The sequence below is a fragment of the Lissotriton helveticus genome, chromosome 6 (assembly GCF_964261635.1).
Source record: "Lissotriton helveticus chromosome 6, aLisHel1.1, whole genome shotgun sequence".
Classification (NCBI taxonomy): Eukaryota; Metazoa; Chordata; class Amphibia; order Caudata; family Salamandridae; genus Lissotriton; species Lissotriton helveticus.
The window spans coordinates 649,084,058-649,098,957 of NC_136067.1; the positions used below are offsets into that span (position 1 = coordinate 649,084,058).

The 14,900-nt window shown below is 44.1% G+C and overlaps 1 protein-coding gene across 1 annotated transcript in view; it reads left to right on the forward strand.

The window, feature by feature from the left end:
• LOC144762435 (dynein axonemal heavy chain 5-like) overlaps positions 1–14,900 on the forward strand; it is a 1,437,549-nt gene that overhangs the window by 238,962 nt on the left and 1,183,687 nt on the right. The window contains exons 14-15 of the mRNA XM_078647616.1: positions 7,758–7,893; positions 13,487–13,624. Of these exons, the coding sequence (XP_078503742.1) occupies positions 7,758–7,893; positions 13,487–13,624 (274 nt within the window). The remainder of the gene's footprint in view (positions 1–7,757; positions 7,894–13,486; positions 13,625–14,900) is intronic.

A 14,900-nucleotide genomic window follows, 5' to 3' on the forward strand; every position in this document is an offset into this window, starting at 1 on the left:
ATTCAGATGTTATTGGTACGTGCCAATCCACAGAGTGGGGGGCAGTAACCCCAGGCACATAATATCAATTCTCCACTCTCCTCAGTGTAGTTCCAAACTACCACTGATCCTCCAACCTAGGGTCCGCACCCTCAGGCTGACCAGAGGTCACGGGCGAAGCGTCTCCTCACCCTACCTCTCTTTTGGGGTTCTGCACTCTCCCAGGAGAAGCACCCCCAGAACACAACTCTCCTACCAGTTCAGGACCTCTCTCCATCAACTGGTCTACCACCTAGGGATCCAAATTCACCAGCTGCACCGGGTTCAGAGGCGAGGACTCCCTCCCTTTGCACCCCCTTGCAGAGCCCGATACCTTCCCAACTGGAGTGATACCCCCTAGAAGCCAAACCAGTCAGGACACTGATTACAGTCGTCCTTCCGCCCAGGACAGGAAACACCTGAACCTGGCTCCCCAACCCAGGGACGGTACTCTTTGGTCAGATGCTCGGCGAACCAGGACTTCGTGGGGAGCACGCATGCCCCCCCGAGGGTGACACATAACTAATGTGTCGTGTGACAGTCTGCCTGGCGCAGAGATCACAACCTCCTGTCCCTCTGACAGAGCGTGAAGATGCCCCAGGACAGAAGTGGCATCACCATGGTCAATCATTGGTGACTGAGCCCTTCTGACTGGCCCCTGACCCACTGGTTCTTCCAATGAGGACTATTTACCCCTCTCACCCCTCAATCTGGACTTCTGCATTCTCCACTTAGGAGAGGCACTGCCAAACACCAGAACTGATGGAAGCCTGATTACAGACACTCCCAGCTCACCTAACAAGGGAGATCCCCCTCAAAGAACGGTCCAACAAGCCAGACTAGGCTCCCTACCTGGTTTTCCCTCTAAGAACCATCCAGTACTGGAGACTGAGGTGCGGCCACTTCGAGACACAGCCCAATCTCACTCCTTCTCCTGCGAGACAGGATGTGAGTCCCTACAACCTCCTCACTATAAGGGTACCTAGCTGGGCTACTCTGAACCTCTTCCCCCACTCTGGGTTGGAAGACACCTGCACCATTCTTCTAGTATCACTCCCCAATGCAAGGTCCTTAGAATCAAAGAACGTACATACTCCAACAGGTGTTGGCGCGACTCCGGAAAACAATTACGGGGCAGGTTCTCTCTGACAGAACAGATTGAGTAACACCATTTACCGTGCTAACCAATCACCCACACGTCCAGTGCACCACAAAGTTCATCCACACTCCCCCCACAAGACTGGTGAGACTGCATCTTACTGCCCCTGAATCTCAACCTGTCCCCCTCTTAACCGGGAACCAGGTACCATACTCTGGGAACTGGGAATGGGACTTCCTGCATTGGACTACATATTGCTGCCACCACTGGTACCCTCCCGAGCTAGTTACTCCGTGCCAATTAAGTTACGACTGTAGGCCAACCCTAGAAATAGAAAACAGTACAGGGGCAGTACAAAACTCCTTTAGCTTGCGCTGCAGGCCAACCCCATAAATAGCAGTCTGCACAAGGGCAGTACAACTCCTCCAGATTCTCTGGTTTCTGTCCTTGGCAGGGCCCCCAACTCATAGTGCAACAAGAAAACACATTTCAAAGAGAAACGACACTTAAAACAAACTCAGAAACAATAATCCACAAACATGTGACTATCTAAAATGCAGAGCTTGTACTGTAACCAGTTGTCGCTGTGGTACTGCGCAAACGCAAGTCCTATCCCACCGCTGACAACCAATGTTAGAAATGGGATCTCTGGTTGGCTAAGGCTTGCGCCAAAGCCAGGCAGAAATCACCACTCTAGTTAGGACAACAGAGTTACACGACAAAGATAACCCCTGCTCACCCCCCTTGGTAGCTTGGCCCGAGCAGTCAGGCTTATCCCGGAGGCAATGTGTAAAACGTTTGCGCAACACGCACACAGCAACAATATACTAGGCACACAACAAAAGGAACTCCACTCAAGGTTATATATAAACATAGCCTTTGTATTGTCATTAAACACATTAGAATAGTAATCACACAATATATACTGTGCCAACTAGCACTGGGCAATATTTACAGAGGATTATATACACATGACAGGGCCCCTTGGACCACTGTTAGAACCATCACAAGGTGAACTTAGTAAATGTAGAACATATAATAAACGTAGAACACAACCAGTAATTACTGGCAAATTCTGTACTCAATATCATCCTGTAACACAAACCATATTATGCACAGTATCACATTAGGCGTGAAAAATATTCTCCGCCAACCTCATAAGCCTAAACATATTAGACCATAACCTCCTAAGCATAAATCACATTAGGAGCATCACTCAAGTAGAGAATAGTCTCACTAGCATAAACCAAAGTACGCAAATAACCTCATACATAAACTGCAGTTAGAGGCATAAAACAGGGTGCGTAAATCATAGTACATGAATCACATTTCCTAGCACCACATGCTTCACCTTAGGGCCTGGCACCATACAAACCCAACAGTCCCCCTGGCCAACTGTCCATCTCAAAGGGGCTCAAATGCCCTATGTCCCAAGTCATTAAGGTCAAGGGGTGCTACAAGGGACTTGATTCTGAAAGCAACTCTACTCAGTTAGGAGTCGTATTTGGATTATCGCACTCCAGTGTATCAACAGAATATCACATGTGAAGAAAAATAAAAAAATAGAATAAATCACTGGAAGGAGAAAGATACACGGAAAGAGTAAAAATGTATTCATAAGAAATGTTATAAATTTAGTAATACAGTTTGCAAATAGACATGGGGGAGACATATGAAAAAAGTTATGAACAGAGGTATAAACAACATAAACACATCAGTTCAAAACTAAACATCAACTCCTGACAGTTAAGACAAACAACCAGAAAAATTAATCAACAATGGTTGTGTACTCGTGCCAAAGCAACGTTGATGGAGATGATGGGAATGTCGACGTTTCGGTCTATGATGCTGCCGTCATGTAGACCATTCACAGGACCAAAAAATTCATTGCTGGTAAAATACCCCCTGAAAATTCACACTTCAAACCTTCTCTTTCAAATGAGAAGTGGCGAACGGTGGAGCCGAGAAGTGGATCTGAACTACGACGTATTAAAAAGGCGCTGTGATGTATGCCGCTAATTAAAAGTCGTCCTAAATGGGATGCCGAATGAAATTGAATTTCTTGTGGTTCAGCGATTCTAAGTACATCAACCGGAGACGGGTGGGGTTTGTCTAAATTGGGTTTCCCCTGCCTTAATCACCTATGTCCCAAGTGTCAGGGCAGCAGTCAAATGCAGCAGAATTCGCAGTGCGCAATTGCGCTGAGACAGAGGAGTGCTTCTCACTCCTATCTCTCACAGAAATGCCCCCCAAAGAACTGTTGGCCTAAACATCGCAGCTGACGATAAGTGCTGCACAGCTGTGAAGGCAAAAGTGTGGGCACTGGCATTCACTGTGCCCTTGAACAAATATGCCCAAAATGTTGCATCTGCCCGCGTTGGTGTGACACAGCTGGGAATCAAATAGTCAACCCTGGCACTACTGTGCCCTCGGGGCCTTCACTGGGGCTCTCTAGCTCTCAACTGTGCCCTCAACTTTGGAAAAATGGCACTAGCACTACATGTGCCATCTGAGCCCCACTCCGGGACACTTAGAAAACAAAAGTGCCCCTGTGATGCAGCTGCGGCGGTGAAACGCGGGGTGTGCTCCCGCTCCAATTTAAAAATATTGTCGTAGTGGGCACCCTCCAAAAAGGCACCATAATGCGGGGTGGGCACACGCCAATTAAAATATCCATAAAGCTGGGTAGGCTCCCGCTCGTAAGAAGCACAAACGTGGGGTGGGCACCCGCTATTCACAGCAATGCAGGGTAATTCCCTACGACGCAAATTCCCTCAAAAACAAGGTTGCAGCTCGGAGCTGGGCAGGTCACACACTCTTCTGGGGAAAAAGAAAAAGAAAACAAGCACAGCGCTCACAGGGTGCAAAATGCAGCAAAGGTCCTGGGTCCTGGGCTATCCAAAATAAAAGTGAAAGGGGTCCAAGCAGAAAATTCTCTCAGGTTCAAGGGGCATAGCTAGGCCCAGGGAGGTGGACCCCAGGGCGGTTCCTCCTGGGCCCCAGCAGCAGCAAGGCCCCAAGTTAGGAACAACACAGCATCAGGGAAGAGAACTGAACCCTTTCATGGGGTCACAGCCCCTCTACTTATACCACACAATCCTTTGGCAGTAGTGCAGGGCATGGGGGAACCAGATGCAATTGGTTCAGGGGGGATTTAGAGCACTTTGTTTTGCAAGCTCCTCTCACCCTTTGTCAGGTGGGGGATAGGTGATCAGGCACCCCACAGGGGGGCGGAGCCAGCATTGTACAGGGCATGCATACTCCTATTCTGAGTCAGGGGATTACTCCTCCCACTACTCCCAGCCCAGATGTCCTATTCAGCCCAGGGCTGACTCAACCTGCCTCTCCTGGAGCCACACACACCTCCCAGCCCCTGCCACTCACAAGCCAGACATGCAATTCACATCAGGCAGGCAGACACATAGCACACAGATTTGCCAACTTCTAAAAGTGGCATTTCCCAATAGTCACAATAAATCTGCGCACACCATTGCGCAGCATTTATTCTCACAATTTCATGCATACTAAGTTTGACCATGCTGCTCCTCCCATACCATGAATTACCACTGACACACACTGATCAGGGAATCCCCAATGCATTCCTATCGGAGGGCAGGCTAATCTGACCAATGTACACAGAGAGCGAACGTACTTTACACTGGACCACAGTGTAAAGTGCCCAGAGGCCTAAAATCACCAACACCAGGTCACAGAAAAAGGCAAAAAGTTTAGGGGTGAATTTGCCAAACAGGGTCAAGTCCAACAACCACTGTAATTTATTTCTGAATGACAAAATATGACTTTTTCGAATATAAATCTTTCCAAATGCAAAACAGATATTCTTAATGTCTTTCGATTTTGTCTTTCAGTAAAAGTTGCCTAGGTTCTCCAAAAATCACATGAATGATTGCTGCTTTTAAGAAGATAAGCATTTAGAGTTTAGTTTAGCTTTTGAAGTGCCAGAAAACACTTTGGTGAGCTGATGGTCCTGCTGTGTGACAGCATGGGTCACATAAACATATAACCCCTATCTGGCAACTGTCAATGGTACTAAATATATAACTGTTCAAAGATAAAGCTATGAAAAAGTAGAAATGTCACTGACCTTTTACACCTTCCAGTGACAATTTGTGGTAAGGACTCCTTATCTTGGCAGCTCTGCCTAGCCGATCAGTATTGGAAGTGAAGCTCTTACCTCTGACAAGGACTGTTCAGCAGACACCATACCACATCAAATTAAAACTGTGGATAAATACAAGACAGGTGGAGAATTGGTTACAGTATTCGTCTGCATAGGTGTCATAGTGAGCATTACTATGCCTGGATATTCTGGAGCAGTGAATGCATATCCTCTTCCCCATCTTCCTTCCCTCAATTTATAAATAGATCCTTTCGCTATGTATGTTTAGTGTGAATAATTCAGTGTGACTGTTCCCACACCGTTGACATAGCCCTTTACACCAGAGCCCTACACGCATCTAGACTTTGGTTATTCCCCAAACAGTACAAAAAAGCTCAACTTACATTATTTATTTATTTATTATTTAGGGAATTTATAGAGTGCAGCTGTCACCTTACAGGCATCCTGGCGCTGAGGCTTCACAAAGTGGCAAACAATGAATGTGACAGAGAGAGGGGTCCAGCAGATTAGACCTTTGGAAACAACCAAGTTTTAACACGTTTCCTAAAGAGGAAAAGTTCCTCCGTTTGACGAATCTACAAGGGCAGACTGTTCCAGAGTTTGGCAGTAGCAACTCCAAAGGATCTGCCCCCAGCCCTGACCCTCTTAAATCTGGGTACCTTCACCAAACATGCAGTTGCTGAGCGAAGTGCTCTGGTTGGGGTGTACCAGACAAATTTAGCTTGCAGAGAGCTAGGCCCGAGTCCATGCAGGGCTTTGAAGACAAGGCAGAGGGATTTGAAGGATATTCTCTGCCTCAGCGGGAGCCAGTGGAGTTCAGCCAGCGCCGCTGATGCAGAGGATCTTCTAGGCCAGCCAAGAGCCAGCTTAGAGTCACAAATTCCAATAAATAAAACTTAACAGCCCATGTAATAGAACTAAAGATAAATCTTAAAATCCAAAGGTTTTTTTATCACCAAAATATATTTTATTTTTAAAAAGTAAGTTCACATATCACAAAAATATCATAAAAAGAATCGTAATAGCTATCTATCTATTATTCCTATACACTTGTAAAAACATTTTTTTTAAATCAATACATGTAATACAGTTAATACAACAGTACATCACATTCCCCGAAGAGAGAAAAGAAAAGACAATGGGGCATATTATCAAGGGGGTTTATCTCCGCTTTTATGGCTTTAAAAGCCAAGAAAGCGGAGATAAAATTATCTCCCTATTACCTAGCTACCAGTTAGCGACAGCTAGTAGGAGATAGCGACCATCTTGGGCCCCACTTGGGCCCCACTTTGCATGTCAGTGATATTTATCACTAATGACATGCAAAGTGGGCGTGCCAAGATGTTAGCGCTAACATCGCTATCTCCTATTACCAACTTTTGGAGATATTCGCGCTAAGCGCGAATATCTCCAAAAGCTAACACCTGCCCTGAGCAGTTCTTAGCCATGTTATCCAATGGGAGGTGGATAACATGGCTAAGAGCATTAGCTCGGTAATAAAGTAAAGTAAAGTCCACATTTGTAAAGCGCACAATCATCCGTAAGGGTCTCTAGGCGCTGGGGGCCGTCGGGAAGATTAAGCAAGCTATTGCCCAGAGTCAAATGGTGCTGGGCTAACCTGCCGCCGGAGCCGGGGATCGAACAGTGGTCCCCAGATTCCAGCGTCAGTCGCCCTGGCCGCAGCGCCACACCTCTTTCAGCGATATTCATGCATTGCGGCCGATTTTTATCGCATTTGCGATAAACCTTGGTAATACGAAGGTTTATCTGCGATAAAAATCGCCGCAGCTCAGCGGTAAATTTTTGTCTCTAACCAAGCAATAGCGATAATTATCGCTATTGCTTGGTAATATGCCCCAATATGTTCATTGTAAGAACATATCCGTTGGAACAATTATGTAACTAGACCTGGATACAATATATTCTTTCAGTATCTACAGAACCAATTACTTCCACGAATTATGTAAGCGGTAATTCAGGCACCTTGGTGAGTGGGAACCTCGAAGTCAGTTCCACTATCCTTTGTTTAACTTTTAAACAGTATCGCAGCTTCTTACAGCTAACTTCCCTGCCACTTTTTGCTTTCTTTTTATGGTAAAGCAAATCTCTTCTAATTTTTAAAGTTGATTCCCCTTAAATGAACCCTCTCCCAATTCCAACAGCCTTCCCTGCTTCATACACCCTATTGGTAACTGTTCCACTCCTTCTTGACCTCTGGCACAGTTGGCCATAGGCTAGTGTTGGGTTCAGGAGTTACTAGTCTGCATATCGATGTCATAAACAAAAATACCAAATCTGTTGTATCTGTGGTTCCACTAAATCTTTATAAAATAGCTCATTGATTGTCCTTGTGGGCCTAATAAACACAATTCCAAAAGACATGAGGAAGCAGTTTTTAGCTTCAGTGTTTCATTCACCATGCAGGTACATTAATTGTAGCTTGCAAAGTATATGCATTAAAATAACTTTGATATATCTATTTTAATCATTTGCTTCTAGCCAACCTTTATGACCCCGAAGACCAGGAAGAAGAAGGATCCACTTTATCCACTGTTATCAAAGAGAAGCTCCATCAGATGATCGACACTTTGGCGCAAACTGTGGATACGGATGTCTTGCTGGACATTGAGAGAAGGTAAGGCACCCGACAGAAGCACCCCAGATCTTCCTCAATTGAACCAGGATCAAAAGATTCCAAAAGAGTTATTTCAATTGTATGTGCTATGCATACAATACTGTTGTTTGTTGTATTTCACCCTTACCCCCTCTCCTGCCTTCCTCTTCACTGTTGTTATTCTGTCATGGCAGAGTAAGGGTCGTGACAGGGAAGGCGTAGAAATATAGTAGTGAAGATTATTGGTGCGAAAGGAACGGACTAATTTACTTGTTGTAGACGTGTGTGTGTGTGCATGACGGTCTCAGGTTTGACTCACAACAGATTCATTCAACCTTTCATCCTTCTAAGGTTAATAAAATGAATATCATTAACTTTGATCATAATGAATGCATGTTGTCAGCGCCTGGACACCAGCCAAATGAAATAAATGTAGTGTAGTAGTAGTAGTTGTTAATTGTGCCATTCTACTTACACCCAAATATAGTGGGGATTTAAATTTTCATTTGAGTTAGCTTCCAATTTTGCATAAGTTTAGCTGTAAGACATGACTATATCTACGGCCTCTGTGAAGTTGACCAGAAAACTAAAGAACATTTCATGTTTTGTTCCCTGAATGAAATAACATCATTTAAATAATCTCGAATAATGTCAAAGTCAAAGCACACTTTATTCGATTTAAAAAAAAAATCATAAAAGCACATACAATACATATACATTAAAGTCACAGTTCATTTATGTACAAAGTCAGTGAAGGCCATAATTAAACTGTACTGCATCTTGTTTGGCTCATAGAGTTAAAATCGATTAAAACGATACCATATTTACAATAAAATGTTCAGTGGTACACGTTTGTTCCTAGTTCTGAAAGCTTCCGCTAGAAAGCTGGCAACGCTAAAAGTAGTGTAAATATTGCCCAACATCTGGAGGTAGATTAATGCGGGTCTGACTTGAATAAAGCCAGCCTCCCTCAAAACAGGTAACAAGTGTTTTTTCCTAGCGGCAGAATAAAACCCACAAAACATCATAAAATGCATGGTATCTTGCTTTGAAAAATTATCACACTCACAAGGAGGGGCATCTTCTGAATTATCCCATAATGGGTAGCAACCTAGAGAGAATTGAATCAGATTAAACCTGAATCTTATTAATAGGAATCTGTGAAGAGGTCTTGTAACAAATTTCAGGTATGGTTCCAGAGAGGGAGTAGTGATTAACATAAAGTGTACTCTTACAGATGGTTTCATTATTTCCTTCTCCTCTCTGATAAGACGGGCTCTCTCCATAAAATGGACCTTGATCCACTTTACGTCTTCTCTTCTGATATTAGATGGAGATAAAAAAAGTTCCGGTCTACCTAGAGCTGAAAATGTGTTTTTTAAATACTTCAGCCACGGTATTTTCATGGCATGGTCCAAAGAAGTGACATCCTCCAGAATAAGATGGTTCAGAGTTAACTCTGGATGTAGCCATATCTTTGCCCAGAATAGGAGGGGTGCCAGGTTCAACTTATCTGCAATGTAAGGCAAACCCACTTCCACGTGGATGGAAAAGGTAGGGGTCGATTTGGGGACTGAGAGCAGTTGTCTAATTATCCCATTTTCTACCCTTTGGATTTTGTCTTGGGTAGCGTATCCCCAGAAGGCGGCCCCATAAGTGGTAATTGGAATACACTTGGTGTTATAAACTTTTAGAAGCGCTTCCATCGGCCTAGCCCCCAGCCTTTTTTTAAAACCCAACAGTGCAGATGTCGAGCGAGCCAAGGATAAACTCTTCACCTTTATCTGGGGGGGCCCAGGACCCCCTTTCGTCAAAGAGGACCCCCAGGTAAGGGAAGACCGGAACCCTTGAAACCACCTCGCCCTTACATATGAAGGTTTTAGATCTAAACTTTCCTCTCTGTTTGCCCACTATCATAGAATGAGATTTTTTAGCATTTACCTTCAGGTCAAGGTTTTCCATGAAGGAGCCAAAACGATCCAATAATGTCTGTAGACCGATACCTGTGCGGGCAATCAGTACGGCATCGTCCGCGTATAGGAGGGCCGGGACCTGCAGTCCTCCCACACGCGGAGCGTCTACCCCCCCTCCTCTAGATGTTTTCCCAACCCGTTTATGTAAATGGTGAAAAGGAGGGGGGCCAGGATGCACCTTTGGCGGACCCCTTTCTCCGACCTGAATGTGTCCGTACACCTCCCCTCATTTGTGACCCTAACCTTGGCGAATAGCTCCTGATGTAAAGAGGCCATGAAAGTGACCAGGGAAGGATCTATTCCCATCTCAAGAAGGATTAACCACAATTTGGACCTATTTACCAAATCGAAGGCCGAGGAGAGGTCCATGAAAGCCAGATAAAGAGACCCCTCCCCGGCCACCGCATATTTGGCAATTAATAGGTGCAAATTCAAACATTGGTCCAGGGTACCTCATTTCTCTCTGAACCCGTATTGTATGTTTGAAAGCCCCGCACAGACCTCCAGATTTCCACTAAGTTTAGACAGTAAGACTCTGCCTAAAATTTTAATGGCCGAGTCTAGGAGGGAAATTGGTCTGTAACACCCCGGGTCCTCACGTTGTCCCTTTTTAAAAATTGGCACTATAATGGAGGTTGCCCAGGTATTGGGGAACACGTTGTCATTTGCTGCCCTAAAAACTTTAGTTAGTACCTGAGACCAAGTTATTGGAGAATGTCTATATAGGTCTGCAGGTACGCCATCGGCGCCCGGTGCCTTGTTTTTTGAAGTCTCCAAAATGGCCTTCAACACCTCCTCCTCAGAACACTCTACCGGGGGGGACACCCGAGCAACCAATTGGCCGCCCGGGGCTATACTATTCTGTCACCATAGACGTCTTTGAAATGAAGGAACCACTTCTCGTCCGGAATGACGCAGTCAGTGGCTGCATTGTGAGTCCCGGCAAAGAATGGGTGATTTATGATCTCCCAAAATTTCTTGCTGTCTCGCAATACGTCGATAGAGAGAAGTTTGTCCCACGCTTCACTTTTAATTACATCTTTTCGCCCCTTTAAGATCAGTTTATATTCCCTCCTCAGGTTTGCAATAAGAGCCTTATCCCTCGGAATGGCTTTTAACGCACGCTTCAGACGAGTATTTATTCGTCGGCGTCAAACCACTTTGATGTTCTAGACAGTCTCTTGGTGGACTTAACTGTCAGGTCCCTCGATATTTGGACACATATAGATTCAAAAGCCTGTATGATTGTACGATTGGGTGCCTCCTGATTTAAGAACGTCACTATGTCACCCTCGATTTTGGGCAATAAAGTTGCCATAAAATCATCTGGGATCACCTTGCCCCACTTGAATAATGTACATTGTTATCAAGCAGAGTTTATATACGATTATTGACCTTTTATTACTGCATTGTGTTTGTTAATAACATTTCATTAAATAATGAAATACAAGAAAGGCAAAATGTCCGGTTTAAAAACAATCACCCCATGGATGCGGCCTGCTTGCGGGGTTTGCCGGACTCCCTCTTTCAAATGTATCGAAACGTGTCATGGCTCCAAGTAGCGATGATTTGGGGAAATAAACCGATTTATTGCAATCTCTACAACTTTGGCGTGGCCTGCTACTGTTGTGAGAATTACCGTAATATTAAATGAAATATATATTTTAAAGAGTCAGCAATGATGGGTTTTGTAGTTAAGTTTCATTTTACATTTACATAGCAATTTCTGTATTTCTACTAACTTCGGGATCGTTGGACGAACTGGCATTATAGTGTGCATCGGTTTCGGCATGTCATGTTTCATGCAGATCCTTCCACGGGAGGACAGGCTACAGTGGGCTTTTAAAAAAGAAGCATATTCGATTTTTGCGGCTTGCACTGTTGTGGTTTGGTGCAAATCAGTTCAGAAGTTTTTGAGATATTTGCATTACAAAAAGATGTCATTAGACTACAAGCTATGACTTAAGCTTAATCCGACTCTTGGCATCAGTAAAACCTATTGCCAAATGTTCGACTGTGCACAAATTATCCTCGTAAAATGATGGATGTCGTTGTACCCCATTAACGTATTGTATTGTAATTGTATTTATATAGCGCTTACTACCCCTGGTGAGGCGTTAAAGCGCTTCTTTAGCTAGAAGCATGCTGCTCTGGAACCCATAAAGGATTAGTGATGAATTATATAGTGAAATATGAAAGTAATGTAAGTGGTGGATACAGAACGCCTCCGCACACCTCATCCTCGGACTCCCCTGCCACAGCCACATCACCACCCACCTAAGAGATCTGCATTGGCTCCCGGTCAACAGAGGATCACCTTCAAACTCCTCACCCACGCTCAGAAAGCACGCACCAACGCCGGAGCAGCATACCTCAACAAATGACTGTCATTCTACACCCCACACAGCCAACTTCACTCCGCCGACCTCGCCCTCGCCACGTCCCACGCACCTGCCGTACGACCTCCGGTGGCAGATCATTCTCCCACCTCGCCCCAAAGACATGGAACACCCTCCCTGCCCACCTGCGCCACACCCAGGACCTGTTGACCTTCAAGAGACGCCTCAAGACCTGGCTGTTTGACCAATAGCTGCCACCCCCTCCATCCCCACCCCTTAGCGCCTTGAGACCCTAACAGGTGAGTAGTATGCTCTACAAATACTTGATTGATTGATATGTTAGTCAGTTATTTGGATTGAAAAAGATGCTGGAGGGATAGATGGAAAATCTTTGCATTTACATAGCACTTGCTACTCCTGATGAGGTCTTGAAGAGTTTTTTCGGTGAGTACCACCCTACTCCGGAACCCATAAAGGATTAGTGGTGAATAAGTATAGTGTAATATGAAATAAATTTGAGTGGTGAACATGTAGACTAAATTGTCTATTTGAACATCCGATTTTATTTATGCACCATTATTCTTGTGTGGTGTAGCAGTATAAAAGCTTTCAAGATATTGTTTTCAAACAAGTCATGAGGAATGTTTTTGTTGAAGTTCGTATACCTACATATTATATTTGTTGATGTTAGTATTTACAGCAGTCATTTTATCGATATCAAATGTGATCTCATCAATGTGGTTGTCAATGATGTTATCTGCTAAGTCCCTCGAGAGGTCATCAGTGATGTCATTGAGTATGCCATTAGTAATGTCATGTGTGAGATCTTGAGCAGTGCATGGTAGGGACATGAGTTTATGGTTTGCATAGATAACCATAAGTGGTTTTTCAACTGAAAATCGTAGCTATAACTTCGCTTAAAATATATCTTTTTTCAGTGGGGTGCATATATCCCTAGAGTTAATACCTAGGTCAACCTATAGATGTTTTTTGTGTCACTAAACACGTGGGCACATTTTTAAAAACATTATTCGGTCATTATGTTTCTAATGTGGTATGTTTTGATGTTGCATGTTTTTCCCTTAGATACATGCATTTGCTTGTGGTGTACCTATCAATAGACCAGCAGCTGCATTGGCACCAGGGCCCAGGGGTCGAGGCACGCACACTCCAATTCGCGGCTGTTATTTTACTACCAATCTTGGCGGTGCTGGGTCCTGTTTCCTTGTTTGCATTAGGTCTCATGGCGCCCATGTGATGCCACTGAACATGTTACAGCAGTTTGCTCTTCTCTTGCCACAGGGAACACAATCCTTTTGAGGAAGGCTACTCCGAGTTCCTGGTGCTGAATCAACAGTTGGAGAGATATATCTCGGTGTACGTCCAGGCTCTCTTTCTCCGAAGAATGCAGACGAAGGAAGCTCTCTCTATCCTGCAAAGGTAAGACAGGTGATGACAAGAACTACACAATGCATCAAACAAGAACCATGGATGAACGCTTCAGAGCCAAAAGGCCACTGCCCAACGCAGCATATCGCAGTGATATTTGGTTCATTATATGCATGCATGTGGTGGTCACAGAGACCTCAAAGTGCTAGAACGTACAGTAGGAATGTTTTAGTTTGTATCTTGCTGATAGGTGTTTTTTCCTACCTGTGAAATTGTGTGCTTTTATGATTTTCTTGAAAAATCGAATAACATTATTCAATTTAATTCAATTTAGTAGATTGGATGCCCCCTCCCCCTTCCCCCCCCCCAGGATTTACTGGCCATTTGTTGGTAGACGTTTTAATATAGGGTCTGCCCTCTTCGAAACTACCCAGAACTGACTCAAAAAGCTTTAGGGAAAAACTTCAGAAATGTTCTCCGATAGGATTACAGCAATGTTTCGGAGCAAATTTCCAACTTTTATATAATTCATAAATAATCGAGGCAATCTATGACAGGACTACTGCATTCAGCACTCTCATGTGCACAATATATATATTCAAGTTTTATTCTAGTTGGAAAAATCAGCTTAAGGAACTCTGCAACAAATGTGTTATTGCACAAATAACATGTTTAAAAGCGGCCCCAGATTAGATGGCACTACTTAGATGGTGGGTGCCATTGATGCACAAGAATACGTAAAGAATATATCATCTGTGTGTTTGCTTCTGTGAGCTCCTGCCCTTGAAACTACAGCACTGCCCCCTCAACGGATAACTGGCATGATGTTCTATGAGGGAAGGAGATTGGAGCCATTTACCTCTTCCACAGTCACTTGCATCCTATTACCATGTGCTATCCATATACAAATCTTGCCCTGCTTCATTTTCCTCACAGTCAAAGCCTTAGTCAACGCTATTGTCATGAGCAAAGTAGACTAAAATCGAACCTAATTATCTATTTACGTTTTAATTAAAGTGTTATTCAGTTTCCTTGTAGAAACTGCAAAAAGCGTTCACCATGTGCAATGTTTTGACAATATGAGCCAAGAATTGACGCATCCGTTTCCGGTTTACTCAAATAAAATCTCAGTGGGAATTCATCTTTATACATAAACCTATAGGAATGAGACACTACACATCTTAGTATTATGTACAAAATAAATTCATCCAGCTTTGCAGAGGTTGCAAAACGCTTATCCTTGTTTAGGCCCTGCCATGGCAGTTAGAAACGACGGCTGCCCCCAATCTGAACATAAGTCTTCGTCTTTCGACTGGGCCAAGAGCGG